A 27229-nucleotide genomic window follows, 5' to 3' on the forward strand; every position below is an offset into this window, starting at 1 on the left:
CCAGAACACCTGCTAACTGGCCCTAAAACACCTACAGGCAGAACACCTGCTAACTGGCCCTAAAACACCTAGGGGCAGAACACCTGCTAACTGGCCCTAAAACACCTATAGGCAAAACACCTTCTAACTGGCCCTAAAAGACCTACAGGCAGAACACCTTCTAACTGGCTCTAAAACACCTATAGGCAGAACACCTGCTAACTGGCCCTAAAACACCTACAGGCAGAACACCTGCTAACTGGCCCTATAACACCTATAGGCAGAACACCTTCTAACTGGCCCTAAAACACCTACAGGCAGAACACCTGCTAACTGGCCATAAAACACCTACAGGCAGAACAAAAAAGTTAAATCTATGAAGCCTAAATATCTAATATTGAGTGATAATTCACTTAAAATGTTTTCTAGTTTTTTTCGTACTAAGGTAAATTATCTAACGTCATTGGCAGATCATTTTGCTTATTTTAACCTAAGGCTTATTTCAAGAAGTTTTACCTTAATCGTCTTATAAGATATTTAGGCTTGCTTAGATTTCACTTGTGAAGTTACACTGTTTGACCAGAAGAGATTACAAAGAGACGCAGGAGATGACCAGGGTACCATGGAAAGAATTAGAAACTATTGTAAATACTGTAGATTTTTCACCTGGAGTTGATTCAGTAGTGTTTTCATGCGATGAAGTCTGGCATACAGTATCTTTATAGACACGGTGGAATTCCAGGAGAATAAAGACGTTCCTTTGTCTGTCTTCTGGTGATTCTCATGTTAGAAAAGAACGGGAAGGAGGACAACCCTCCTTCCCAACACACACACATATCTCCCTCCAAACACACACACACACACACATTTCCTTCCCAACACACACATCTCCTTCCCAACACACACACACACACACACACATCTCCCTCTCAACACACACACATTTCCTTCCCAACACACACATCTCCTTCCCAACACACACACACACACACACATCTCCCTCTCAACACACACACATTTCCTTCCCAACACACACACACACACACACACACACACATTTCCCTCCCAACACACACACACATTTCCTTCCCAACACACACATCTCCCTCTCAACACACACACATTTCCTTCCCAACACACACACACACACACACACACACACATTTCCCTCCCAACACACACACACATTTCCTTCCCAACACACACATCTCCTTCCCAATACACACACACACACACATTTCCTTCCCAACACACATCTCCTTCCCAACACACACACACATCTCCTTCCCAACACACACACACATCTCCTTCCCAACACACACACACACACACACACACACACATTTCCTTCCCAACACACACACACACACACACACATCTCCCTCCCAACACACACACACATCTCCTTCCCAACACACACACACACACACACACACATTTCCTTCCCAACACACACACACACACACACACACACACATCTCCCTCCCAACACACACACACATCTCCCTCCCAACACACACACATTTCCTTACCAACACACACACATCTCCCTCCCAATACACACACACACACATCTCCCTCCCAATACACACACACACACATCTCCCTCCCTCCCAACACACACACACATTTCCTTCCCAACACACACACATTTCCTTCCCAACACACACACATCTCCCTCCCAACACACACACACACACACACATTTCCTTCCCAACACACACATCTGCTTCCCAATACACACACACACACACACACACATTTCCTTCCCAACACACACATCTCCCTCCCAATACACACACACACACACACATTTCCTTCCCAACACACACACACATCTCGTTGTCTGGCCCATCTCATCAAGGATTTACATAATCTGTCCCAGAACAGTTTCCTTTGTTTACTTCACTGTCACAATTATAGTAGAGGAGGAGTCAGATCAGTGATTAAATTATAGTAGAGGAGGAGTCAGATCAGTGATTCAATTATAGTAGAGGAGGAGTCAGATCAGTGATTAAATTATAGTAGAGGAGGAGTCAGATCAGTGATTCAATTATAGTAGAGGAGGAGTCAGATCAGTGATTCAATTATAATAGAGGAGGACTCAGATCAGTGATTCAATTATAGTAGAGGAGGAGTCAGATCAGTGATTCAATTATAGTAGAGGAGGAGTCAGATCAGTGATTCAATTATAATAGAGGAGGAGTCAGATCAGTGATTCAATTATAGTAGAGGAGGACTCAGATCAGTGATTCAATTATAGTAGAGGAGGAGTCAGATCAGTGATTCAATTATAGTAGAGGAGGACTCAGATCAGTGATTCAATTATAGTAGAGGAGGAGTCAAACCAGTGATTCAATTATAGTAGAGGAGGAGTCAGATCAGTGATTCAATTATAGTAGAGGAGGACTCAATTATAGTAGAGGAGGAGTCAGATCAGTGATTCAATTATAGTAGAGGAGGACTCAGGTCAGTGATTCAATTATAGTATAGGAGGAGTCAAATCAGTGATTCAATTATAGTAGAGGAGGAGTCAGATCAGTGATTCAATTATAATTGAGGAGGACTCAGGTCAGTGATACATTATAGTAGAGGAGGAGTCAGATCAGCGATTCATTATCTTTATTCCATATATCAGTGACTATATGGGACAGTGTTCTCCTTATGTTAGTGCAGCAATAATGATCTTACTATGACTAGATAACAACCCACCAGTGGTTATGGATTTGATAATCTTGACAGACAGGTGATACAGTATATCTTCATAAAATATATATAAACATATATAAAATCAAATATAAATGTATGCGTTGATAGTAGTGATAAGCATAAGCTTTATGAGGAAAAAGGTGGTGAAGGCACTTTGATGTGTGCTTCTGTGTTAGTGATGCACGGATTGACTCATAACCCGCAGTCCGCACCATTATATCCCTGGGGCAGGCGGGTTTAGGGCAGGAACGTGCACAGATAGGGCTCTACTTGAACAAAGCACATGATCCTTTGCCCTTCCAGTCTCCAAAGTGCCCTTTTGGGTGGTGGTATAATTTCCCCCAAAATGACTTATTTTTTATAAATGTTTTGTCATTGTTGTTCGGAACACACTGCAAGTCGTCGTCAGGTTTGTCACTATTGAGCGTGCCGTCTTTAGCCAACTCTCTTGCTATCTCTCTCAGAATGACCTTCTTGATCCAAACCAGTCAGGTTTCAGGACTGGTCATTCAACTGAGACTGCACTTCTCTGTGTCACGGAGGCTCTCCGCACTGCTAAAGCTAACTCTCTCTCCTCTGCTCTTGTCCTTCTAGACCTGTCTGCTGCCTTTGATACTGTGAACCATCAGATCCTCCTCTCCACCCTCTCCGAGCTGGGCATCTCCGGCGCGGCTCACTCCTGGATTGCGTCCTACCTGACCGGTCGCTCCTACCAAGTGGCGTGGCGAGAAGCTGTCTCCGCACCACGTGCTCTCACCACTGGTGTCCCCCAGGGCTCAGTTCTAGGCCCTCTCCTTTTCTCCCTATACACCAAGTCACTTGGCTCTGTCATATCCTCACATGGCCTCTCCTATCATTGCTACGCTGACGATACACAACTAATCTTCTCCTTTCCCCCTTCTGATAACCAGGTGGCGAATCGCATCTCTGCATGTCTGGCAGACATATCAGTATGGATGACGGATCACCACCTCAAGCTGAACCCTGGCAAGACGGAGCTGCTCTTCCTCCCGGGGAAGGACTGCCCGTTCCATGATCTCGCTATCACGGTTGACAACTCCGTTGTGTCCTCCTCCCAGAGTGCGAAGAGCCTTGGCGTGACCCTGGACAACACCCTGTCGTTCTCCGCTAACATCAAGGCGGTGACCCGCTCCTGCAGGTTCATGCTCTACAACATTCGGAGAGTACGACCCTGCCTTACACAGGAAGCGGCACAGGTCCTAATCCAGGCACTTGTCATCTCCCGTCTGGATTACTGCAACTCGCTGTTGGCTGGCCTCCCTGCCTGTGCCATTAAACCCCTACAACTCATCCAGAATGCCGCAGCCCGTCTGGTGTTCAACCTTCCCAAGGTCTCTCACGTCACCCCCCTCCTCCGCACACTCCACTGGCTTCCAGTTGAAGCTCGCATCCGTTACAAGACCATGGTGCTTGCCTATGGAGCAGTGAGGGGAACGGCACCTCTGTACCTTCGGGCTCTGATCAGTCCCTACACCCAAACGAGGGCATTGCGTTCATCCACCTCTGGCCTGCTGGCTCCCCTTCCTCTGCGGAAGCATAGTTCCCGCTCAGCCCAGTCAAAACTGTTCGCTGCTCTGGCACCCCAATGGTGGAACAAGCTCCCTCACGACGCCAGGACAGCGGAGTCACTCACCACCTTCCGGAGACATTTGAAACCCCACCTCTTTAAGGAATACCTGGGATAGGATAAAGTAATCCTTCTACCCCCCCCCCCCCCCCCAAAATTGTAAAGTGGTTATCCCACTGGCTATAGGGTGAATGCACCAATTTGTGAGTCGCTCTGGATAAGAGCGTCTGCTAAATGACGTAAATGTGCCCTTGAGCAAGGCACTTAACCCTAATTGCTCCTGTAAGTCGCTCTGGATAAGAGCGTCTGCTAAATGACTAAAATGTAATGTAAATGTAATGTAATGTCACCCCGTCCATAGTTTGCGTCTGTTTATCTTCCCTGTATGGAGCTTGCGCGCTTGGTTGCGCCTTTTTCCCAGTCTACCTGTATGGATATTGCTCCCGCTGGCTAGACCCGGCGCCAGGTTAAAGTGACTAAGAGGGCAGTTGAAATCAGCTAGAGGGCACCATTTTTCCTTGCATTGGAATTATATTGAATGCTTATATAATCACGCTATACCACAATAAACATTAAGTTCAAATGCCGAGACTCTGAGATTATTGAGTGTTTTTGAAGTGACAGGTAGGCTACAGATTTCGTGCATATTACAAACAGCCTATGTGACTGCAGCCGTACACACAGCTGTCTTACCAAAATAATGCAAACTACATGCTGAAAGTAGTAGACTAGTTATTCATGCATGCAAACAACAATACTGAACAGCAGTTTGGCTTAGAATACCGACACAACTGTGAATGCGAATGAATGAATGCGAACAGAACAAAACATCAGATCGATAAAGGCATAACACAATCTATATTTAGGCTGGTTACATTAACAGAAAACAAACACAGTAAATAAAAGGCGAATGGAGATCCAGCCTACTACAGTGAGATGCAGCCATGAAAAGCTGTCTTGCCAAATAAATAGGAATATAGGCTTCAAACATGGAAAACCATTCCGCTCATGAGTTCAGCAGCATGTTGTGATATGGCACAATACACTTCTGTGAATCAAATTTGAACATGTTTCCAATAAGTCCAGTTCCATGTACAACCATGAAAACCAATAGGCTACCAAGACAACCATAATAGAATGGATCTATTTCTATGATGAAACATACTGATATGTAGCTATATACAGTGGGGAAAAAAAGTATTTAGTCAGCCACCAATTGTGCATGTTCTCCCACTTAAAAAGATGAGAGAGGCCTGTAATTTTCATCATAGGTACATGTCAATTATGACAGACAAAATGAGATTTTTTTTTCCAGAAAATCACATTGTAGGATTTTTTATGAATTTATTTGCAAATTATGGTGGAAAATAAGTATTTGGTCAATAACAAAAGTTTCTCAATACTTTGTTATATACCCCTTGTTGGCAATGACACAGGTCAAACGTTTTCTGTAAGTCTTCACAAGGTTTTCACACACTGTTGCTGGTATTTTGGCCCATTCCTCCATGCAGATCTCCTCTAGAGCAGTGATGTTTTGGGGCTGTCGCTGGGCAACACAGACTTTCAACTCCCTCCAAAGATTTTCTATGGGGTTGAGATCTGGAGACTGGCTAGGCCACTCCAGGACCTTGAAATGCTTCTTACGAAGCCACTCCTTCGTTGCCGGGAGGTGTGTTTGGGATCATTGTCATGCTAAAAGACCCAGCCACGTTTCATCTTCAATGCCCTTGCTGATGGAAGGAGGTTTTCACTCAAAATCTCATGATACATGGCCCCATTCATTCTTTCCTTTACACGGATCAGTCGTCCTGGTCCCTTTGCAGAAAAACAGCCCCAAAGCATGAAGTTTCCACCCCCATGCTTCACAGTAGGTATGGTGTTCTTTGGATGCAACTCAGCATTCTTTGTCCTCCAAACACGATGAGTTGAGTTTTTACCAAAAAGTTATATTTTGGTTTCATCTGACCATATGACATTCTCCCAATCCTCTTCTGGATCATCCAAATGCACTCTAGCAAACTTCAGACGGGCCTGGACATGTACTGGCTTAAGCAGGGGGACACGTCTGGCAATGCAGGATTTGAGTCCCTGGCGGAGTAGTGTGTTACTGATGGTAGGCTTTGTTACTTTGGTCCCAGCTCTCTGCAGGTCATTCACTAGGTCCCCCCGTGTGGTTCTGGGATTTTTGCTCACCGTTCTTGTGATAATTTTGACCCCACGGGGTGAGATCTTGCGTGGAGCCCCAGATCGAGGGAGATTATCAGTGGTCTTGTATGTCTTCCATTTCCTAATAATTGCTCCCACAGTTGATTTCTTCAAACCAAGCTGCTTACCTATTGCAGATTCAGTCTTCCCAGCCTGGTGCAGGTCTACAATTTTGTTTCTGGTGTCCTTTGACAGCTCTTTGGTCTTGACCATAGTGGAGTTTGGAGTGTGACTGTTTGAGGTTGTGGACAGGTGTCTTTTATACTGATAACAAGTTCAAACAGGTGCCATTAATACAGGTAACGAGTGGAGGACAGAGGAGCCTCTTAATGAAGAAGTTACAGGTCTGTGAGAGCCAGAAATCTTGCTTGTTTGTAGGTGACCAAATACTTATTTTCCACCATAATTTGCAAATAAATTCATTAAAAATCCTACAATGTGATTTTCTGGATTTTTTTTCTCTCAATTTGTCTGTCATAGTTGACGTGTACCTATGATGAAAATGACAGGCCTCTCTCATCTTTTTAAGTGGGAGAACTTGCACAATTGGTGGCTGATTAAATACTTTTTTTTCCCCACTGTATCACGCTATACCACAATAAACATAAAAGTTCAAATGCTTTTGACCAAGAAGTGAAAGGTTGGCGCGTAATCTCTGCTGCTCTCTATCAGCACGATGGACAGCACCCTACACACTAAATCAAGATTTTGATCAAAACCAACCAGCTAGATTGTTTCTTACCTTTTCAGAAGAGCCACAGTTACGTGTCCTCAAAAACAGCCTATAACTAACTACAAAACCACTATTCCTTGTGTTTCGATCTGTAGCATATGCCAACATTATCCTCATCTTTGTCCACTACAATATTACAAAATGTCCATATGGAGGACATTTTCCCCTGGTGGCACTGGTGCCACTAAGTTTTTCAGTTGGTTGCAACAGCCCACTATTTGGTCGCACCAATTGTTTTTGGCGGCATCACGCAATAGAAAAAATGAGTAGGCCTGTCACGACTTCCGCCGAGGCTGCCTCCCCTCCTTGTTAGGGCAGGTTTCGGCGTTCGGCGTCACTGGCTTACTAGCTACTGCCGATCCATTTATCATCACTCCATTTGTCTTGTCTTCAATCACACACACCTGTTCCTTATCCCTCATTAGTCATTGTATAAGTGTTCCCTCTGCTTCCTTGTCTGTGTGGGTGATTGTTTATTGTGGAGGTTAGTGAAGCTCGGTGGAGCTCGTGTATTTTGTATTTTCCAGTGCGCCTGTTTTGGATTAAAGCCTGTTATTCTGTGATTTACCCTCCTGCGCCTGAATCCTTCAACACCACCTCTTCACAAGGCCTATCTTCTTCTAAAGTCATTCGCAGCTTAATTAAAAAGTGGAATAGAGATGTTATTTAAGAAATAACTTATTTTATCATCTTGTGATGTGATTCAAAATATTTGTATGTGCAACCTAATCCAGTGATTGCCAAAAAAAAGTTGCAGTTGTAGCCTACCTCCAATGAGGTCTATGCACTCGCAATGGCCAATGTGCGCTCTGTATCTCAAAGCCATTTCAAATATCTTTGTAAAATAGAAATTGTTAAGTTTATATTTTTGTTCAGTATATATAGAGTGCTTTCAGAAACACACCCCTTTACCTTTCTCCGCATTTTGTTGTATTATAGCCTGAATTTAAAATGGATTAAATTAAGATTTTGCGTCACTGGCCTTTCAGTGTCCGACACACAATACCCCATAATGTCAAAGTGGAACTATGTTTTTTTTTTTTTTTTTTTTTTTGTACAAAATTAATTAAAAATGATAAGCTGAAATGTCTTGAGTCAATAAGTATTGAACCCCTTTGTTATGGCAAGCTTAAATAAGTTCAGGAGTAACATTTTGCTTAACAAGTCCCATAAAAGTTGCATGGATTCACTCTGTGCAATAATAGTGTTTAACATGATATTTGAATGACTACCTCATCTCTGTACCCCACACATACAATTATCTGTAAGGTCCCTCAGTCGAACAGTGAATTTCTAACACAGATTCAACCACAAAGACCAGGGAGGTTTTCCAGCGCCTCGCAAAGAAGGGCACCTATTGGTATTAAAATAAAAAAGCAGACATTTAATATCCATTTGAGTATGGTGAAGTTATTAATTACACTTTGGATGGTGTATCAATACACCCAGTCACTACAAAGATACAGGCGTCCTTCCTAACTCAGTTGCCGGAGAGGAAGGAAACCGCTCAGGGATTTCACCATGAGGTGACTTTAAAACAGTCACAGAGTTTAATGGCTGTGATCGGAGAAAACTAAGGATGGATCAACAACATTGTAGCTACTCCACTCCGAGTGGCGCAGTGGTCTAAGGCACTGCATCGCAGTGCTAGCTGTGCCACTAGAGATCCTGGTTCGAGTCCAGGCTCTGTCGCAGCCGGCCGCGACCGGGAGACCCATGGGCGGTGCACAATTGGTCCAGCGTCTTCCAAGGTAGGGGAGGGATTGGCCGGCAGAGATGTGGGTTTGTTTCCCACGGGGGGCCAGTATGAAAAAAAAAAATGAAAAAAATAATAACAATAAAAAATAAAAATAAACATGTATGCACTCACTAACTGTAAGTCGCTCTGGATAAGAGCATCTGCTAAATGACGTAAATGTACTAACCTACTGTAATTGACAGAGTGTAAAGAAGGAAGCCTGTAGAGAATACAAATATTCCAAAACATGAATCCAGTTTGCAACAAGGCACTAAAGTAATATTGCAAAACATTTGGCAAAGCAATTAACTTTTTGTCCTGAATACAAAGTGTTATGTCTGGGGCTAATCCAATACAACACATTACTGAGTACCACTCTCCTTATTTTCAAGTATAGTGGTGGCTGCATCATGTTATGGATATGCTTGTAATCGTTAAGGACTGGGGAGTTTTCCAGGATAAAAAATAAACGTAATGGTGTTTCTTTCTGTGTTCTATGCGGCCGGCCACGGAAGGGGATGCAGTCCAAAGGCATGGTTGTGTCCAGGAGAATTGGTTAATGTAGTTTTATAAGTTGAAGAATTTTGGGAAACAAAATTGATGGAGGTCGACTAGAGGTTGTTTTTGGACAGCTTCAGTTGGGAACAATGTCGGACGGAATAGAGACGCTAGCTAGCTACAACGAGAGGACGAGAAGGAGAAAGGTTTTCGGAGTGGAGGAGTAGAGGAATAGAGGAATAGAGGAATAGAGGAGTAGAGGAGTAGAGGAATAGAGGATTGAGGAGTAGAGGAGTAGAGGAGTAGAGGAATAGAGGAATAGAGGAATAGAGGAATAGAGGAGTAGAGGAGTAGAGGAATAGAGGAGTAGAGGAGTAGAGGAGTAGAGGAATAGATGAATAGAGGAGTAGAGGGATAGAGTAGTAGAGGAATAGAGGAGTAGAGGAATAGAGGAATAGAGGAGTAGAGGATTAGAGGAATAGAGGAATAGAGGAGTAGAGGAGTAGAGGAATAGAGGAATAGAGAAGTAGAGGAATAGAGGAGTAGCGGAGTAGAGGAATAGAGGAATAGAGCAATAGAAGAGAAAAAAGGGAACTGTACAGCGCATTTTTGTATATTTGCGGGTTAATCTATCACATATAGTGGGACGGTTGCTGACGGGTTATTAGCAGTTGTGAGTGGGTGCAGGTGAACAAACAGCTGACCCACGTATCACTAGTTTGTGTGTGCGTGTCTTCATGCATGTGTGTGCATGCGTGCATGGTATAGCTCTGACCTGAACCGATGACCTTGCGGGTGCGCAGGAAGCTGATGGCCAGTCTCATGATGGAGGCTTTGTCCAGGTGGGAGCTGACACTGTGTGGGAGGGGCAGCTGATTGGCCAGCTCGTAAAACACCTCAGTCTCCTTACTCCGACGACAGCGTGCCGCATCACGAGACCTCTCCTTTCGCCGTTCCGAACTGTTCCTTGACAGGAAGAGAAGTCAGGTCAGGTGGGGAGGTCAAATGTCAGGTGAGCTATTGGCTACAGGTAGAATGTTTAAATCAAACAGGGTTGGGTCAATTCCATTTCAATTCCAGTGAATTCAGAAGGTAGACCAAATTCCAATTCTAAATGTTCCTTATTGAAAAACATTGAAGATAATTTGAATTTGAATTTCAGTGTACTTCCTGAATTGACTGGAATTCAAATGGAAATGACTCCAACCCTGAATCCAACACTCTTAAATAATGTATTGTTTCTTTGTGTTATTTCTCTCAGGACCAGCACCAATCACCTGTGTTGTATACAGTGAGTGGACACAAACTGGCAAACACATATAGGATATAATCATTGTGCTCAGCAACAAAAGAGACCTAAGTCTCATTTTACATTTACGTCATTTAGCAGACGCTCTTATCCAGAGCGACTTACAGTTAGTGAATGCATACATTATTATTATTATTTTTATTTTATTATATATATATTTTTTTTTCAACCCCCTGTGGGAATCGAACCCACAATCCTGCCGTTGCAAACGCCATGCTCTACCAACTGAGCTACATCCCTGCCGGCCATTCCCTCCCCTACCCTGGACGACGCTGGGCCAATTGTGCGCCGCCCCATGGGTCTCCCGGTCGCGGCCAGCTACGACAGAGCCTGGATTCGAACCAGGATCTCTAGTGGCACAGCTAGCACTGCGATGCAGTGCCTTAGACCCCTGCGCCACTCGGGAGTCTCAACACTGTGTCTCAGCTTCTTTACTAACTATCCAGACAATGATTTAGCATCTTTCCATATCGTAATATAGTCCACTAGTCTTTCCATATCTTAATATATTCCACTAGTAGTTCCATATCTTAATATAGTCCTCTAGTCTTTCCATATCTTAATATAGTCCTCTAGTCTTTCCATATCTTAATATAGTCCTCTAGTCTTTCCATATCTTAATATAGTCCTCTAGTCTTTCCATATCTTAATATAGTCCTCTAGTCTTTCCATATCTTAATATAGTCCTCTAGTCTTTCCATATCTTAACATAGTCCTCTAGTCTTTCCATATCTTAATATAGTCCTCTAGTCTTTCCATATCTTAACATAGTCCTCTAGTCTTTCCATATCGTAATATAGTCCTCTAGTCTTTCCATATCTTAATATAGTCCTCTAGTCTTTCCATATCTTAATATAGTCATCTAGTCTTTCCATATCTTAATATAGTCTAGTCTTTCCATATCTTAATATAGTCCTCTAGTCTTTCCATATCTTAACATAGTCCTCTAGTCTTTCCATATCTTAATATAGTCCTCTAGTCTTTCCATATCTTAATATAGTCCTCTAGTCTTTCCATATCTTAATATAGTCCTCTAGTCTTTCCATATCTTAACATAGTCCTCTAGTCTTTCCATATCGTAATATAGTCCTCTAGTCTTTCCATATCTTAATATAGTCCTCTAGTCTTTCCATATCTTAATATAGTCCTCTAGTCTTTCCATATCTTAATATAGTCCTCTAGTCTTTCCATATCTTAATATAGTCCTCTAGTCTTTCCATATCTTAATATAGTCCTCTAGTCTTTCCATATCTTAATATAGTCCTCTAGTCTTTCCATATCTTAATATAGTCCTCTAGTCTTTCCATATCTTAATATAGTCCTCTAGTCGTCTGTCAATCCTGTACCTTAGTTCTGTACACAATCTCTGGTGGTTCTCACCATAGAGATCTAGACAGATATCCATGGTTCTCACCATAGAGATCTAGATCGTTGGGAACATTGATGCTTAACTGTTACTCTGCTGTGAACCCAAGTGAAACAGAGGCAGTGAGGGGAAAGAGAGAGAGAGAGAGAGAGAGAGAGAGAGGTTAAAAACACTTGCTAAAGATGCACTCAATTGCTGAACCCACTTCCTCTGTCTCAACAGTTTCCCTCAACGAAAGCAGGTCAGTTCCCAAACATTGTCACCACAAGCTTTTTAGCTTCTCAAACACACACACACACACACACACACACACACACACACACACACACACACACACACACACACACACATACACACACACACACACACACTCACTCACTCTTTCTAGGACACACAGACTCATGAAAAGACAAAAGATTATTAGAGCCATTGTGCAAACCAGAACATTCTCTTCTGACATCCCACAAAGACATAACTCTCTTCGCAAACACTCACAGATGGATGGGATTGAGATATCTCTGAGAGTTTTTTGGGGAGCAGAGAGCACAGACAGACTCTTTAGCAGTCCGTCATATGATAGGATTAGTGTCTTACACCTGAATAGAGCTTAGACTGATCTAGAGAGAGAGAGAGCGAGAGGGGGAGGGGTGGGGGGGAGTGAGAGTCAAAGAGCACAGCAAACATCTCATGTGCATTAATATGGAGTTGGTACCCCCTTTGCTGTTATAACAGCCTCCACTCTTCTGGGAAGGTTTTCCACTAGATGTTGGAACATTGCTGCGAAGACTTGCTTCCATTCAGCCACAAGAACATTAGTGAGGTCGGGCACTGATGTTGGGCGATTAGGCCTGGCTCGCAGTCGGTGTTCCAATTCATCCCAATGGTGTTCGATGGGGTTGAGGTCAGGGCTCTGTGCAGGCCAGTCAAGTTCTTCCACACCGATGTCGACAAACCATTTCTGTATGGACCTCGCTTTGTGCACGGGGGCATTGTCATGCTGAAACAGGAAAAGGCCTTCCCCCTTACTTTTGTTACAAAGTTGGAAGTACAGAATCGTCTAGAATGTCATTGTATGCTGTAGCATTAAGAATTCCCTTCACTGGAACTAAGGGGCCAAGCCCGAACAAAAAGTTAACATATATCCATTCCAGTGAATAAAGAGTTAACATATCCCCATTCCAGTGAGCACAGAGTTAATATATCCCCATTCCAGTGAGCACTGAGTTAATATATCCCCATTCCAGTGAGCACATAGTTAATATATCCCCATTCTAGTGAGCACAGAATTAATATATCCCCATTCCAGTGAACAAGAAGTTAACATATCCCCATTCCAGTGAATAAAGAGTTAATATATATCCATCCCAGTGAATAAAGAGTTAACATATCCCCATTCCAGTGAATAAAGAGTTAACATATCCCCATTCCAGTGAATAAAGAGGTAACATATCCCCATTCCAGTGAATAAAGAGTTAACATATCCCCATTCTAGTGAATAAAGAGTTAACATATCCCCATTCCAGTGAATAAAGAGTTAACACATCCCCATTCCAGTGAACACAGCACAGGCCCAGAGCCAAGAAAATAATTATTGATATAATATAATATATACTGTGAGCTCTATCATACTATCCAGGTCTGTGCCCAAACAGTTTGTGCCCTGAACACCATATGTGAATTGATTGCCCCCATCTATCCTCAGAGTTCGTATTGCTTGGTGACCTAAACTGGGATATGCTTAACACCCCGGCTGTCCTACAATCTAAACTAGATTCCCTCAATCTCACACAAATTATCAAGGAACCTAACAGGTACAACCCTAAATCTGTTAACATGGGCACCCTCATAGATATCATCCTGACTAATTTACCCTCTAAATACACCTCCGCTGTCTTCAACCAGGATCTCAGCGATCACTGCCTCATTGCCTGCGTCCGTAATGGGTCCGCGGTCAAACGACCACCACTCATCACTGTCAAACGCTCCCTAAAATACTTCAGCGAGTAGGCCTTTCTAATTGACCTGGCCCGGGTATACTGGATGGATATTGACCTCATTCCGTCAGTAGAGGATGCCTGGTTGTTCTTTAAAAGTGCTTTCCTCTCCATCTTAAATAAGCATGCCCCATTCAAAAAAATTCAGAACTAAGAACAGATATAGCCCCTGGTTCACCCCAGACTTGACTGCCCTTGACCAGCACAAAAACATCCTGTGGCGTACTGCATTAGCATCGAACAGCCTCCGCGATATGCAACTTTTCAGGGAAGTCAGGAACCAATATACACAATCAGTTAGGAAAGCAAAGGCTAATATTTCAAACAGAAATGTGCATCCTGTAGCACTAACTCCAAAAAGTTTTGGGACACTGTAAAGTCCATGGAGAATAAGAGCACCTCCTCCCAACTGCCCACTGCACTGAGGCTAGGAAACACTGTCACTACCGATAAATCTACGATAATCTAAAATTTCAACAAGCATTTTGCTACGGCTGGCCATGCTTTCCACCTGGCTACCCTACCGCACCAGCTCTGCACCCACCGCTGCAACTTGCCTATGCCCCCCCCTGCCCTGCCTTTCGAAAGTATTTGAAAGCCAAGTTAACCTTCTCCGCTATGCAATCTGGTTTCTGAGCTGGTCATGGGTGTACCTCAGCCACGCTCAAGGTCCTAAATGATATAATAACCGCGATCGATAAAAGACAGTACTGTGCAGCCGTCTTCATTGACCTGGCCAAGGCTTTTGACTCTGTCAATCACGCATTCTTATTGGCAGACTAAATAGCCTTGGTTATTTAGCCTTGTAAATCTGACTATCCTACCGATCCTTGACTTCGGCGATGTCATTTACAAAATAGCTTCCAACACTCTACTCAGCAAATTGGATGTAATCTATCACAATGCCATCCGTTTTGTCACCAAAGCCCCATATACTACCCACCATTGTGACCTGTACGCTCTCGTTGGCTGGCCCTCACTACATATTCGTCGCTAAACCCACTGGCTCCAGGTCATCTATAAATCACTTCTAGGCAAATCCCCGCCTTATGTCACCATAGCAACACCCACCCGTAGTATGCGTTCCAGCAGGTATATCTCACTGGTCATCCCCAAAGCCAACACCTCCTTTGGTCGCCATTCCTTCCAGTTCTCTGCTGCAAATGACTGGAACGAACTGCAAAAATATCTGAAGCTGGAGACACTTATATCCCTCACTATCTTTAAGCATCAGTTGTCAGAGCAGCTTACCGATCACTGCACCTGTACACAGCCCATCTGTAATTAGCCCATCCAACTACCTCATCCCCATACTGTTATTTACATTGTTATTTATTTTGCTCATTTGCACCCCAGTATCTCTATTTGCACATCATCTTCTGCACATCTATCACTCCAGTGTTAATACTAAATTATAATTGTAATTATTTTGCACTATGGCCTATTTATTGTCTTACCTCCATAACTTACTACATTTGCACACACTGTATATAGATGTTCTATTGTGTTATTGACTGTACGTTTTGTTTATCCCATATGTAACTCTGTGTTGTTGTTGTTTTTACCGCACTGCTTTGCTTTATCTTGGCCAGGTCGCAGTTGTAAATGAGAACTTGTTCTCAACTGGCTTACCTGGTTAAATAAAGGTGAAATAAATAAATAAAAATAATAGTACTGGAATGTACTTCCTCCCTTGTTTTTTGTTGTTGTTTATAAACTTTGCTATAAACTCTAACCCCTGACCTCTGATATCTTCTGAATTCACAATAGAATCCCAAACTAGCTCAGAACCACATATTTGAGTAGCAGTGTGAAGCACATCAAAAAGAATACTGTATGAGTAGCAGTGTGAAGGACATCAAAAAGAATACTGGCAGAACCAAAGCCTTGGTTTAAAAAAGAGAAAGGGTCTGATGAAACAGCTACAATTACACTAAACCACTAAATAAAGAATGAGTTAAGATGGGGTGGTTATACAAGATAGGGTGAAAGAACGGTGGGATGAAGAAAGAGTATAAAGTATTGTAAGTGATGGTAAGAGGGTGTAATCAGCTTTGTTTCCTGTGACTCAAAGGCAGGGCCTTGGTGTGTTGTCTACCCAGGCAGGGATGTGGTTTGCTGTCGATTCTATTGGGACAGGGCGCGTGGCGCAAAGGAGGGTGAACTCTGTGTGCCCTGTGCCCTGGTACACCACAGGTAAAGTACACAGTAAAATATTGTGTATGTTCAGTGCTTAGGGGTTAGACTTTTTGTGACTTTTAAAAGCCACAAGATAAGAGCACGAATAAACTGCCAAGACAAACATTGAATAAAATAGCAAACTCGCTGAAAACAAAACTACACAAAGCAAAATAATCCTTTACTCTGATGTCAAGTTTTATTAAATCAGTTCACTCAGTGTATTATTTATTTGGTTTCCTTTCTGTCAGTTACTTGGTATAACATACTATGCGGAGTATATTCACCTGAAGAAAATTGAAATCACAGCCAACAGGCCAATAGTTGCTGAGCTCGCCCTCGCAAGCCCCACCTTCCTGGCTATAATACCACGGCTCGCATTAATTTCCTCAATTCTTCGCTCTTCAACTCGCCTGAAGGAATAACGTGTCACACAAAGATTACGAGATTCTGCTCCAACTTAGATGTCTGTTAGTGGGGAGAGAGTACTCGTCCCCCTAGATGTTGCCAGTCTGTTAGTGGGGAGAGAGTTCTCGTTCCCCCTAGATGTTGCCAGTCTGTTAGTGGGGAGAGAGTACTCGTCCCCCTAGATGTTGCAAATTTTGGGTCTTGGTGTCGTTTTTTTGTGTTTGCTAAGAGCTAACTACTTTGTGCTCTGCTTGTGGAGCCGGTGCTTCCTTTCTTGGGTAAGTTACCAGCTGAGTTTGAACCTCCGACCATGCCCTTGGGCATGTGGTTTCACAACAAAAATTAAAGATACTCACGAGTGCTGTCCTGTTTGCCTGGGTTGGAAAGATGATCAGGAGGCTTTGGCTCTGACCAGTTCGTGTGACCATTGTCTCCGGAGTTCAACTTCCATTGGGTGTCGGGCTGACTTTATGAGACAGATTGGGGCTGCTGGTGAAAGGTCTTCCGGTGAAGCGACCTCAGGAATGGGGTTGTCTGAGGCCGGTGGAGAGAGCAGCAGCGGTGTCGGAGTTGATAGGGATGTCATCCCAGCCGAGTGAGGCTCATTCCGGTTTCTCTGGCAGTGTTCAGAGTCCGAATTCCGTAGATGATATACTATCCCTGGTTGGCTCTGGAGGGTTTTCAGAGTGTGAATCAGATGACATCAGTCTGGGGCAACCTAAAGCCACGACTTTGGATTCGGCAGGGGAGAGTGAACCATTGGTGATTAATGCGCCTTTGATGGAGCTGTGTTATAGGGCAGCAGATCACCTGGGGGTGGATTGGCCGTCTTATCCCCCGCAGCGGAGTTCCTCCAGGTTTGGGGGAAGGTATTTACCTCATGTCCTTGCAGCAGAGTTCTTCCAGGTTTGGGGAAGGTATTTACCTCCTGTCCCTGCAGCGGAGTTCCTCCAGGTTTGGGGGGAGGTATTTACCTCCTGTCCCTGCAGCGGTGAAATGTCACTTACCCCTTTTTAAAGATTTTGCAGATGAGCTAAAGGCGACCTGGGATTCCCCTCATTTATCCAGCCTGGTGTTAACAGGTTATGGCGAGTTCATGAATGTAGAGGGTATGGAGGAGACGGGGATTGTTTGCACAAATCTGATGGATGGAATGCTGGCGAGTTACTTAGCTTCAGAGGCCAACAAGGGGGCTAATCCTAGCAGTGTACTTCCGAATAAACAGTGCCGGTTCTCAGCGTGCTACGGCTGATTTTGTGCTGCTTCTGTCCTGCTGTACTATCCTGGCTGTGGGGAAACGTACGGTGGCGATGGTGGTGGCTTAGCGCCAACTCTGGCTGCCATTGTCCCTGATTCCTGAGATGGACAGGCGGGTGTATTTGGATGAACCAGTTTCGCCAACAACGTTGTTTGGCTCGGCTATGGAGTCCTTCCTTTTTGATTGCTACACATCTGGACGCTTTCGCCACTGCCATCGGATGCTCAAGGTATCTCTGTCGTGCCTAAGGGCATTGACTCCTTGGAGGGACCCGCGACTGCTATTGCAGTGGGTTCTCATGGGCTGGGTAGTGTCCTGCAGGGTGATCATGACAGATGCATCCTTACTGAGATGGGGAGTGCTGGGTGTGGGCTACTCGGAAAGAGGGATTTGGTCAACAGTGCAAAGGGTGCTGCATATCAATTACCTAGAACTACTGACTGTTTTACTATCGCTGAGGCGTTTCCTTCCGATGTTGGAGGGCCAGCATGTGTCGTAAGGTCCGACAACAGGACGGCGGTGGCGTATATCAACAGTCAGGGGGGATGCGGTCTCTCTCTCCTAAACCTGGTCCGTTATCTGCTAGTATGGATCAGTGCGCATTTCCTGCCGCTCAGGGCGACGTATCTTCCCGGATCTCTCAACGTGGGTGCGGAACTACTTTCCGGGGGGGGGAGTGGAGACTGCAGCCCTCGATGGTGGCCCAGATATGGGACGATGAAAAACATTGTGTTCCCGGGGTGATGAGAGGTGTTGGGTTTGCGCCAGACATAGCGTTTTCCTTGATGGCCAAAAAGCTCAATTTTAGTCTCATCTGACCAGAGTACCTTCTTCCATATGTTTGGGGAGTCTCCAACATGCCTTTTGCTGAACACCAAACATGTTTGCTTATTTTTTTATTGAAGCAATGGCTTTTTTCTGGCCACTCTTCCGTAAAGCCCAGCTCTGTGGAGTGTACAGCTTAAAGTGGTCCTATGGACAGATAATACAATCTCCACCGTGGAGCATTGCAGCTCCTTCAGGGTTATCTTTGGTCTCTTTGTTGCCTCTCTGATTAATGCCCTCCTTGCCTGGTCTGTGAGTTTTGGTGGGCGGCCCTCTCTTGGCAGGTTTGTCGTGGTGCCATATTCTTGCCATTTTTTAATAATGGATTTAATATTTTTTTATAACCCAACCCTGATCTGTACTTCTCCACAACTTTGTCCCTGACCTGTTTGGAGAGCTCCTTGGTCTTCATGGTGCCGCTTGCTTGGTGGTGCCCCTTGCTTAGTGGTGTTGCAGACTCTGGGGCCTTTCAGAACAGGTGTATATATACTGAGATCATGTGACAGATCATGTGACACTTAGATTGCACACAGGTGGACTTTATTTAAGTAATTATGTGACTTCTGAAGGTAATTGGTTGCACCAGATCTTATTTAGGGGCTTCATAGCAAAGGGGGTGAATACATACAGTATGCACCACCACTTTTCCATTATTTTCTTTTTCGAATTTTTTGAAACAAGTTATTTTTTTTCATTTCACTTCACCAATTTGGACTATTTTGTGTATGTCCATTACATGAAATCCAAATAAAAATCAATTTAAATTACAGGTTGTAATGCAACAAAATAGGAAAAAAGGGGGATGAATACTTTTGCAAGGCACTGTAAGTGCCGTGCGTTTGCGAGTTGGTGTCAGGTTAAAGGAGTTTCTCTTTTGCAGAGCTCATTTGTGTAAATGTTGATGTTCTTGCAAGAGCTTTTTGAGCAGGGCCATTCCTTTTCCACATTGAAGGTTTATATTTGGGCTGGGCAATATGGCCTAAAAATCATATATCGATTTTTTCAAAGTAATGACGGATTCACGATATATATCTCGATTTTTTTAATGTTTTCTCTAAATACGCTTTGTTGTACAATTAAAGGTAAAATACACTGCATTTCAATCAGTTAGCAATAATCTAATAAATTCAGGGCTTGTGAAGTTATACCTAGGCTAAATACAAGCATTCTACAACCATTACTTCGTCATCAGAGTGCGCAGCTGAACATTGTATGCTGGAAAACACTTGGTTTGTTATTTTTGTTGAAAACAAAAAGGCTATTCATAAATACGAATACAGAACACTTGTTTTTGCGTGGCTTCCACGACGCGGTTAGCTTTTAACAGCTAGGACCGCTATTTCTTGTCCTGGAATCCCGCTTAAGAGACAGGTTGAAGCCTGCTTGACAGAGACGCTAAGCTGCTAGCCATCAAGCTAACAAAGTTGGTACCAGATGAGTTTTACAATGGAGCCCTCTTTGTCTGGAGAACTAAATGAACGTTCCAGCGCTGTAGGAGCTGTATCTATTACGCTTTGTTTCAGGACAAACCGGATCACTCGGAGTTCCAATGCGGCAATTGTTTACTTGCTGAGGATTATAGGCTTGAGGTGGCTTCCTTGATCACGCAGGTCGCCAGCCTATGTAAGAAACTGGGGAAAACACAGAGTGGAACGTTGACATTTTCTACGCCGGTGGCTGGACGGCGTTCGCGCTTGTTGGATGCATCTCCGCCTTGTAGTTTGTTGTTATCCGACTGGCCGGTGTTACCCGGAGCTCCCCCATCTGATAGCGCCGTCGAAGGAGCACAGCATGAGGAGAAAGGCAATCAACGATGGTCGAATGTCACGAGCTGTGGAAGCCGAAGACAGCGACCTCCCGCAAAGCAGTCTAAACTCCCAACGAGATGCCCGGAGCGGATACAAACAACTAATAGTTTCGCAGTCCTGGAGCCTGATCTTCCTGCACCTTCGTCGCTGGGGGTGCCTGTGTCTGCGGCTGCAATGCCTACTACTACGATTTCGAAGTCGACGTCGGCAACTTTCCGTCCCTGCTCTGGATCGAGCGTGGCTTCTCCATCTGTCGGAGGCCTGCATCCTGTGAAGCGTGGGAGTGGGCGGATTTCCTCGTCCTTCTCGCCAGCAGTGATTTTGGGCATCTCCATGGTAAGTGCAAAAACAATGTCCTATCCCGGAGCTAGAGTAAATTACATTACTAAGCTGCTTCCGAATGTACTACGCCAGGACATGGAAATCGATTCTATCGTAGTCCATGTGGGTTTTAATGACATTATGAAGGGCAGCTCTGAACAGTTGAAACTGGATTTTAAAGAGCTGATCTCTGCTAGACACTAACAAAAAACCCATCATATCTTGCCCCGTGCCCTCTCTGAATCGTGGCATTGAACGCTTTAGCAGGATTCTTGCTCTTCACAACTGGCTACATGATTATTGCAGCTCAATGGGTGTAACTTTTGTTTACAATTTCGATAACTTCTGGAAACAAACGTTTTATAAGGAGGATGGGATCCACCCAAATCATTTGGGATCCTGGATCCTTTCACAGCATTATAAGGCTGCGTTGAGACAATGACTTAACAATGACCCAAGCCCAGCTCAGCGAATCCCTACCATTGTGACGCAGAGTTGTCAAAACGCTTCAGCAAATGTACATTACACCAGGGGCGTCGGTAGACACAATATAAGTAACCTAATTTATGTCCCTCTAACTGCCCTGAATGCCTCTGCTGATCCTACAGCTATTGTATGCTGTAATCATGTGCCTAAGAACCAGATTTATACTGTTAGCACTGAGCCGGTGTGCCCGAGGAGGAAGTCCACTGTGTGCAGCTCACCCTGCACTAACATAAAGAACATGACCACATCTACTGCTGCTAAGCTTCCCAGTAAAGCAATAAAAACAAGTAAGCATCCCAGAAGAAAAGTGCTCAAAATAGCCCACGTTAATATATGTAGCTTAAGAAAGGTTAATGAAATCAATAATTTGCTAGTAACAGATGACATTCATATTCTGACTATCTCTGAAACTCACTTAGATAATACATTTGATGATACAGTGGTAGCAATACAAGGTTATAAAATTTACAGAATTGATAGAAATGCCAATGGTGGTGGTGTTGCTGTTTATATTCAGAACCACATTCCTGTGAAGATTAGAGAGGATCTCATGTTAAATACTGTTGAAGTAATATGGCTACAGGTTCATCTGCCTCACCTAAAGCCCATTCTGGTGGGAAGCTGCTATAGACCACCAAGTGCTAACAGTCAGTATCTGGATAACATGTGTGAAATGCTTGATAATGTATGTGATATCAAAAGAGAGGTATACTTTCTGGGTGATTTAAATATTGACTGGCTTTCATCAGGCTGCCCACTCAAGAGAACGCTTCAAACTGTAACCAGTGCCTGCAACCTGGTTCAGGTTACCAGTCAACCTACCAGGGTAATTACAAACAGTACAGGAATTGATCATGTCTTTATTAATACTGCAGAGATTTGTTTTAAAGCAGTATCCAAATCCATTGGATGTAGTGATCACAATATAGTAGCAATTTCTAGGAAAACCAAAGTTCCAAAGGTTGGGCCTAATATTGTGTATAAGAGGTCATACAATACGTTTTGCAGTGATTCCTATGTTGTTGATGTAAAGAATATATGTTGGTCCGTGGTGTGTAATGAGGAGCAAACAGACACTGCACTTTACACATTTATGAAATTGCTTATTCCAGTTACTAATAAGCATGCACCCATTAAGAAAATGACTGTAAAAATGGTTAAAACCCTGTGGATTGATGAGGAATTGAAAAATGGTATGGTTGAGTGGGATGAGGCAAAAGGAATGGCAAATAAGTCTGGCTGCACAACCGATTGGCAAACGTATTGCAAATTGAGAAATCATGTGACTAAACTGAATAAAAAGAAGAAGAAACTACACTATGAAACAAAGATACAGTAAATGACATAAAGAATGATAGTAAAAAGCTTTGGAGCACCTTAAATGAAATGTTGGGAAAAAAGGCAAACTCAGCTCCGTCATTCATTGAATCAGATGGCTCATTCATCACAAAAACAACTGATATTGCCAACTACTTTAATGATTTTTTCATTGGCAACATTAGCTAATTTAGGCATGACATGCCAGCAACAATTGCTGACACTACACATCCAAGTATATCTGACCAAATTATGAAAGACAAACGTTGTAATTTTGAATTCCGTAAAGTGAGTGCGGAAGAGGTGAAAAAGTTATTGTTGTCTATCAACAATGACAAGCCACCGGGGTCAAACAACTTGGATGGAAAATTACTGAGGATAATAGCGGACGATATTGCTACTCCTATTTGCCATATTTTCCATTTAAGCCTACTAGAATGTGTGTGCCCCCAGGCTTAGAGGGAAGCAAAAGTCATTCCGCTACCTAAGAATAGTAAAGCCCCCTTTACTGGCTCAAATAGCCGACCAATTCGCATGTTACCAACCCTTAGTAAACTATTGGAAAAAATGGTGTATAGACCAGATACAATGCTATTTTACAGTAAACAAATTGACAACAAACTTTCAGCATGCTTATAGAGAAGGACATTCAACAAGCACAGCACTTACACAAATGACTGATGATTGGCTGAGATAAATTGATGATAAAAAGATTGTGGGGGCTGTTTTGTTAGACTTCAGTGCGGCTTTTGACATTATCGATCATAGTCTGCTGCTGGAAAAACGTATGTGTTATGGCTTTAATCCACCTGCTATATTGTGGATACAGAGTTACCTGTCTAACAGAACACAGATGGTGTTCTTCAATGGAAGCCTCTCCAACATAATCCAGATAGAATCAGGAATTCCCCAGGGCAGCTTTCTAGGCCCATTACTTTTTTCAATCTTTACTAATGACATGCCACTGGCTTTGAGTAAAGCCAGAGTGTCTATGTATGCGGATGACTCAACACTATACATGTCAGCTACTACAGCGACTGAAATTACTGCAACACTTAACAAAGAGCTGCAGTTAGTTTCAGAGTGGGTGGCAAGGTATAAGTTAGTCCTAAATATTTCTAAAACTAAAAGCATTGTATTTGGAACAAATAATTCACTAAACTCCAAACCTCAATTAATATTGTAATAAATAATGTGGAGATTGAGCAAGTTGAGGTGATTAAACTGCTTGGACTAACCCTGGATTGTAAACTGTCATGGTCAAAACATATTGATACAACAGTAGCTAAAATGGGGAGTAGTCTGTCCATAATAAAGCACTGCTCTACATTCTTAACAGCACTATCAACAAGGCAGGTCCTACAGGCTTTAGTTTTATCGCACCTGGACTACTGTTCAGTCGTGTGGTCAGGTGCCACAATGAGAGACTTAGGAAAATTGCAATTGGCTCAACACAGGGCAGCACGGCTGGCCCTTGGATGTACACAGAGAGCAAACATTAATAATATGTATGTCAATCTCTCCTGGCTCAAAGTGGAGGAGAGCTTGACTTCATCACTGCTTGTGTTTGTGAGAGGTGTTGACATGTTGAAAGCACCAAGCTGTCTGTTTGAACGACTGGCACACAGCTCAGGCACCCATGTATACCCCACAAGACATGCCACCAGAGGTCTCTTCACAGTCCCCAAGTCCAGAACAGACTATGGGAGGCGCACAGTACTACATAGAGCCATGACTAATGGAACTCTATTCCACATCAGGTAACTGATGCAAGCAGTAGAATCAGATTTAAAAAACTGATAAAAATACACCTTATGGAACAGCAGGGACTGTGACGCAACACAAACATAGGCACAGACACATGCATACACACACATGATAACATACACACTATACACACACGTACACATGGATTTTGTGTTGTAGATATGTGCTAGTGGAGTAGGGGCCTGAGGGCACACACTTAGTGTGCTGTGAAATCTGTTATGAATGCATTGTAATGTTTTTTTAAAATGTATAACTGCCTTAATTTTGCTGGACCCCAGGAAGAGTAGCTGCTGCCTTGGCAGGAACTAATGGGGATCAATAATAAACTCCAGGAAGAGTAGCTGCTGCCTTGGCAGGAACTAATGGGGATCAATAATAAACCCCAGGAAGAGTAGCTGCTACCTTGGCAGGAACTAATGGGGATCCATAATAAACTCCAGGAAGAGTAGCTGCTGCCTTGGCAGGAACTAATGGGGATCAATAATAAATACAAATAAAACCCACTAATAATTTAATTATTTTATCAAAATAGTTTTACCTGCTTTTTTGCAATAGTCACTGATCTGGCTTTCAAGTCGATCTATGAAAATGCCATTTTTTGTTACAAATGTATCTAGAACCATCCATAATGCACATTCACTAATAATGACTAATTTCTTGTAACAGGCATAGAACATTAACACAGGTCTCATAAACAATCTATCAAGCACAAAAAAGGGTATAGTTAGAAAGGCTAACTTCTCCTCTATTACAGTAAAATAATGTCTCAATGTGTTTCAGTGTCCATAAAACTACCTCAACTAGCCGGTGCCCCCGCACATTGACTCTGCACCGGTACCCCCCTGTATATAGCCTCCCTACTGTTATTTAATTTTACTTCTGCTCTTTTTTTCTCAACACTTTTTTGTTGTTGTTGTTTTATTTTACTTTTTTATTAAGAAATACATGCATTGTTGGTTAAGGGCTGTAAGTAAGCATTTATAATAATAATAATATGCCATTTAGCAGACGCTTTTATCCAAAGCGACTTACAGTCATGTGTGCATAAATTTTTGTGTATGGGTGGTCCCATTTCACGGTAATGTCTACACCTGTTGTATTCGGCGCATGTGGCAAATACATTTTTATTTTATTTGATTTGAGATGAAACCACTTGTAAGAGAGGAAGAAGTGATCTCTAATCTTTGTTGTTGGGAGTGGCAGGGGGAGGGGTTTGGTGTGTGTGTGTAGACCAGTGTCTATGGGACCGACCTGGGACCTGGCGTTGGTCCTGGATGCACTATGTGAACCTCCGTTTGAACCATTTGGAGTCTGTGGACCTGAAGGTCCTTTCCTACAAGACTGCCCTGCTCATGGCCTTGGCATCATCCAAGCGCGTTGGGGATCTCCATGCGCTATCAGTACACCCTTCCTCTTTAAAATTTGCGACTGGTGACTCCAAAGTGCAGCTTCATCCTAATGCAGCTTTTGCTCCCAAGGTTATGCCAATGTCTTACAGGTCCCTATGTCTTACAGGTCTCTATGTCTTACAGGTCTCTATGTCTTACAGGTCCCTATGTCTTACAGGTCCCTATGTCTTACAGGTCCCTATGTCTTACAGGTCCCTATGTCTTACAGGTCCCTATGTCTTACAGGTCCCTATGTCTTACAGGTCCCTATGTCTTACAGGTCCCTTTCTCACCTCCTCCGTCTGCTTCCAGTGATGGAGGTTGAGGTCCTTCCAGTGATGGAGGTTGAGGTCCTTCCAGTGATGGAGGTTGAGGTCCTTCCAGTGATGTAGGTTGAGGTCCTTCCAGTGATGGTTGAGGTCCTTCCAGTGATGGAGGTGAGGTCCTTCCAGTGATGGAGGTTGAGGTCCTTACAGTGATGGAGGTTGAGTTCCATCCAGTGATGGAGGTTGAGGTCCATCCAGTGATGGAGGTTGAGGTCCTTCCAGTGATAGAGGTTGTGTCGTGACCTGTGTCCGGTCCGCGCTTTACGCACGTATATGGATAGGACCAAGGATATCCGCATTTGTGACCAGCTTTTTGTCTGTTTCACTAATCCAGCTCGGGGTAGGGCACCTTCTAAGCAGCGTCTTTCTCATTGGATTGTTGAGGGTATCTCCCTGGAATATGACAGCAAAGGACAGGGGTTGTCTAGCGGTGTGCAAGCTCACTCCACTAGGGGTGTGGCAGCTTCTTGGGCATTGTTCAGGGGCATGATGATTGGTGATATCTGTGCTGCAGCGAGTTTAGGTTTATCGCTTGGATGTAACTGCTCCCAGTGTGGCTCATAGTGGTCCGGGAGTGGGTGTTAGGCAGTGTGCAGGTTGCACATTCATCCGGGTTACCACAGTTTCCTGTGGGTTTGAGCCTTGGGCTGCCAGTGGGAGCACACAAGTACACATTTTCCAGGTTACTGCAGGTTTCCTGTGAGTTTGAGCCTCCGGCTGCCGTGGTTTGTCGACTCTGGTCGATCTTATGCAGTGTTTGTGTGCTTTACCAAGTCACGACAGGTGTTCTGTTGTTTTGGACTTGCGGTTCCTCGTACGAGTTCTGAAATTTCAGGCTCGCAAGGTATGTATTGTTCTTGGAACCGTGGGTTCTTTGGACTTGGGCTGCAGTTGCAGCATGTCAGTGCCCATAGCCAAGTTGAAGCAGGTTCTGGTTCCCTATATGGGGCTCTGACAGTTCAGGCTTCTAAGGTAAGTATTAGGGAAAAGGGGTGGCTTCTGTAACCCCTTTTTGGAGCTGGTGGAAC

General features: G+C 43.6%; 1 protein-coding gene across 1 annotated transcript in view; it reads right to left on the reverse strand.

Moving 5' to 3' along the window:
* Positions 1–26500, reverse strand: part of LOC311126469 (endothelial PAS domain-containing protein 1-like) — a gene marked incomplete at both ends in the record, with an annotated part of 40718 nt that extends 14218 nt beyond the window's left edge. The window contains 2 exons of the mRNA XM_084200476.1: positions 10226–10416; positions 26169–26500. Coding sequence (XP_084056602.1) covers positions 10226–10416; positions 26169–26500 — 523 coding nt within the window. The remainder of the gene's footprint in view (positions 1–10225; positions 10417–26168) is intronic.
* Positions 26501–27229: the final 729 nt, after the last annotated feature.

This window comes from Coregonus lavaretus, assembly GCF_964263955.1.
Source record: "Coregonus lavaretus genome assembly, contig: HAP1_SCAFFOLD_2867, whole genome shotgun sequence".
In the NCBI taxonomy this organism is placed as follows: domain Eukaryota; kingdom Metazoa; phylum Chordata; class Actinopteri; order Salmoniformes; family Salmonidae; genus Coregonus; species Coregonus lavaretus.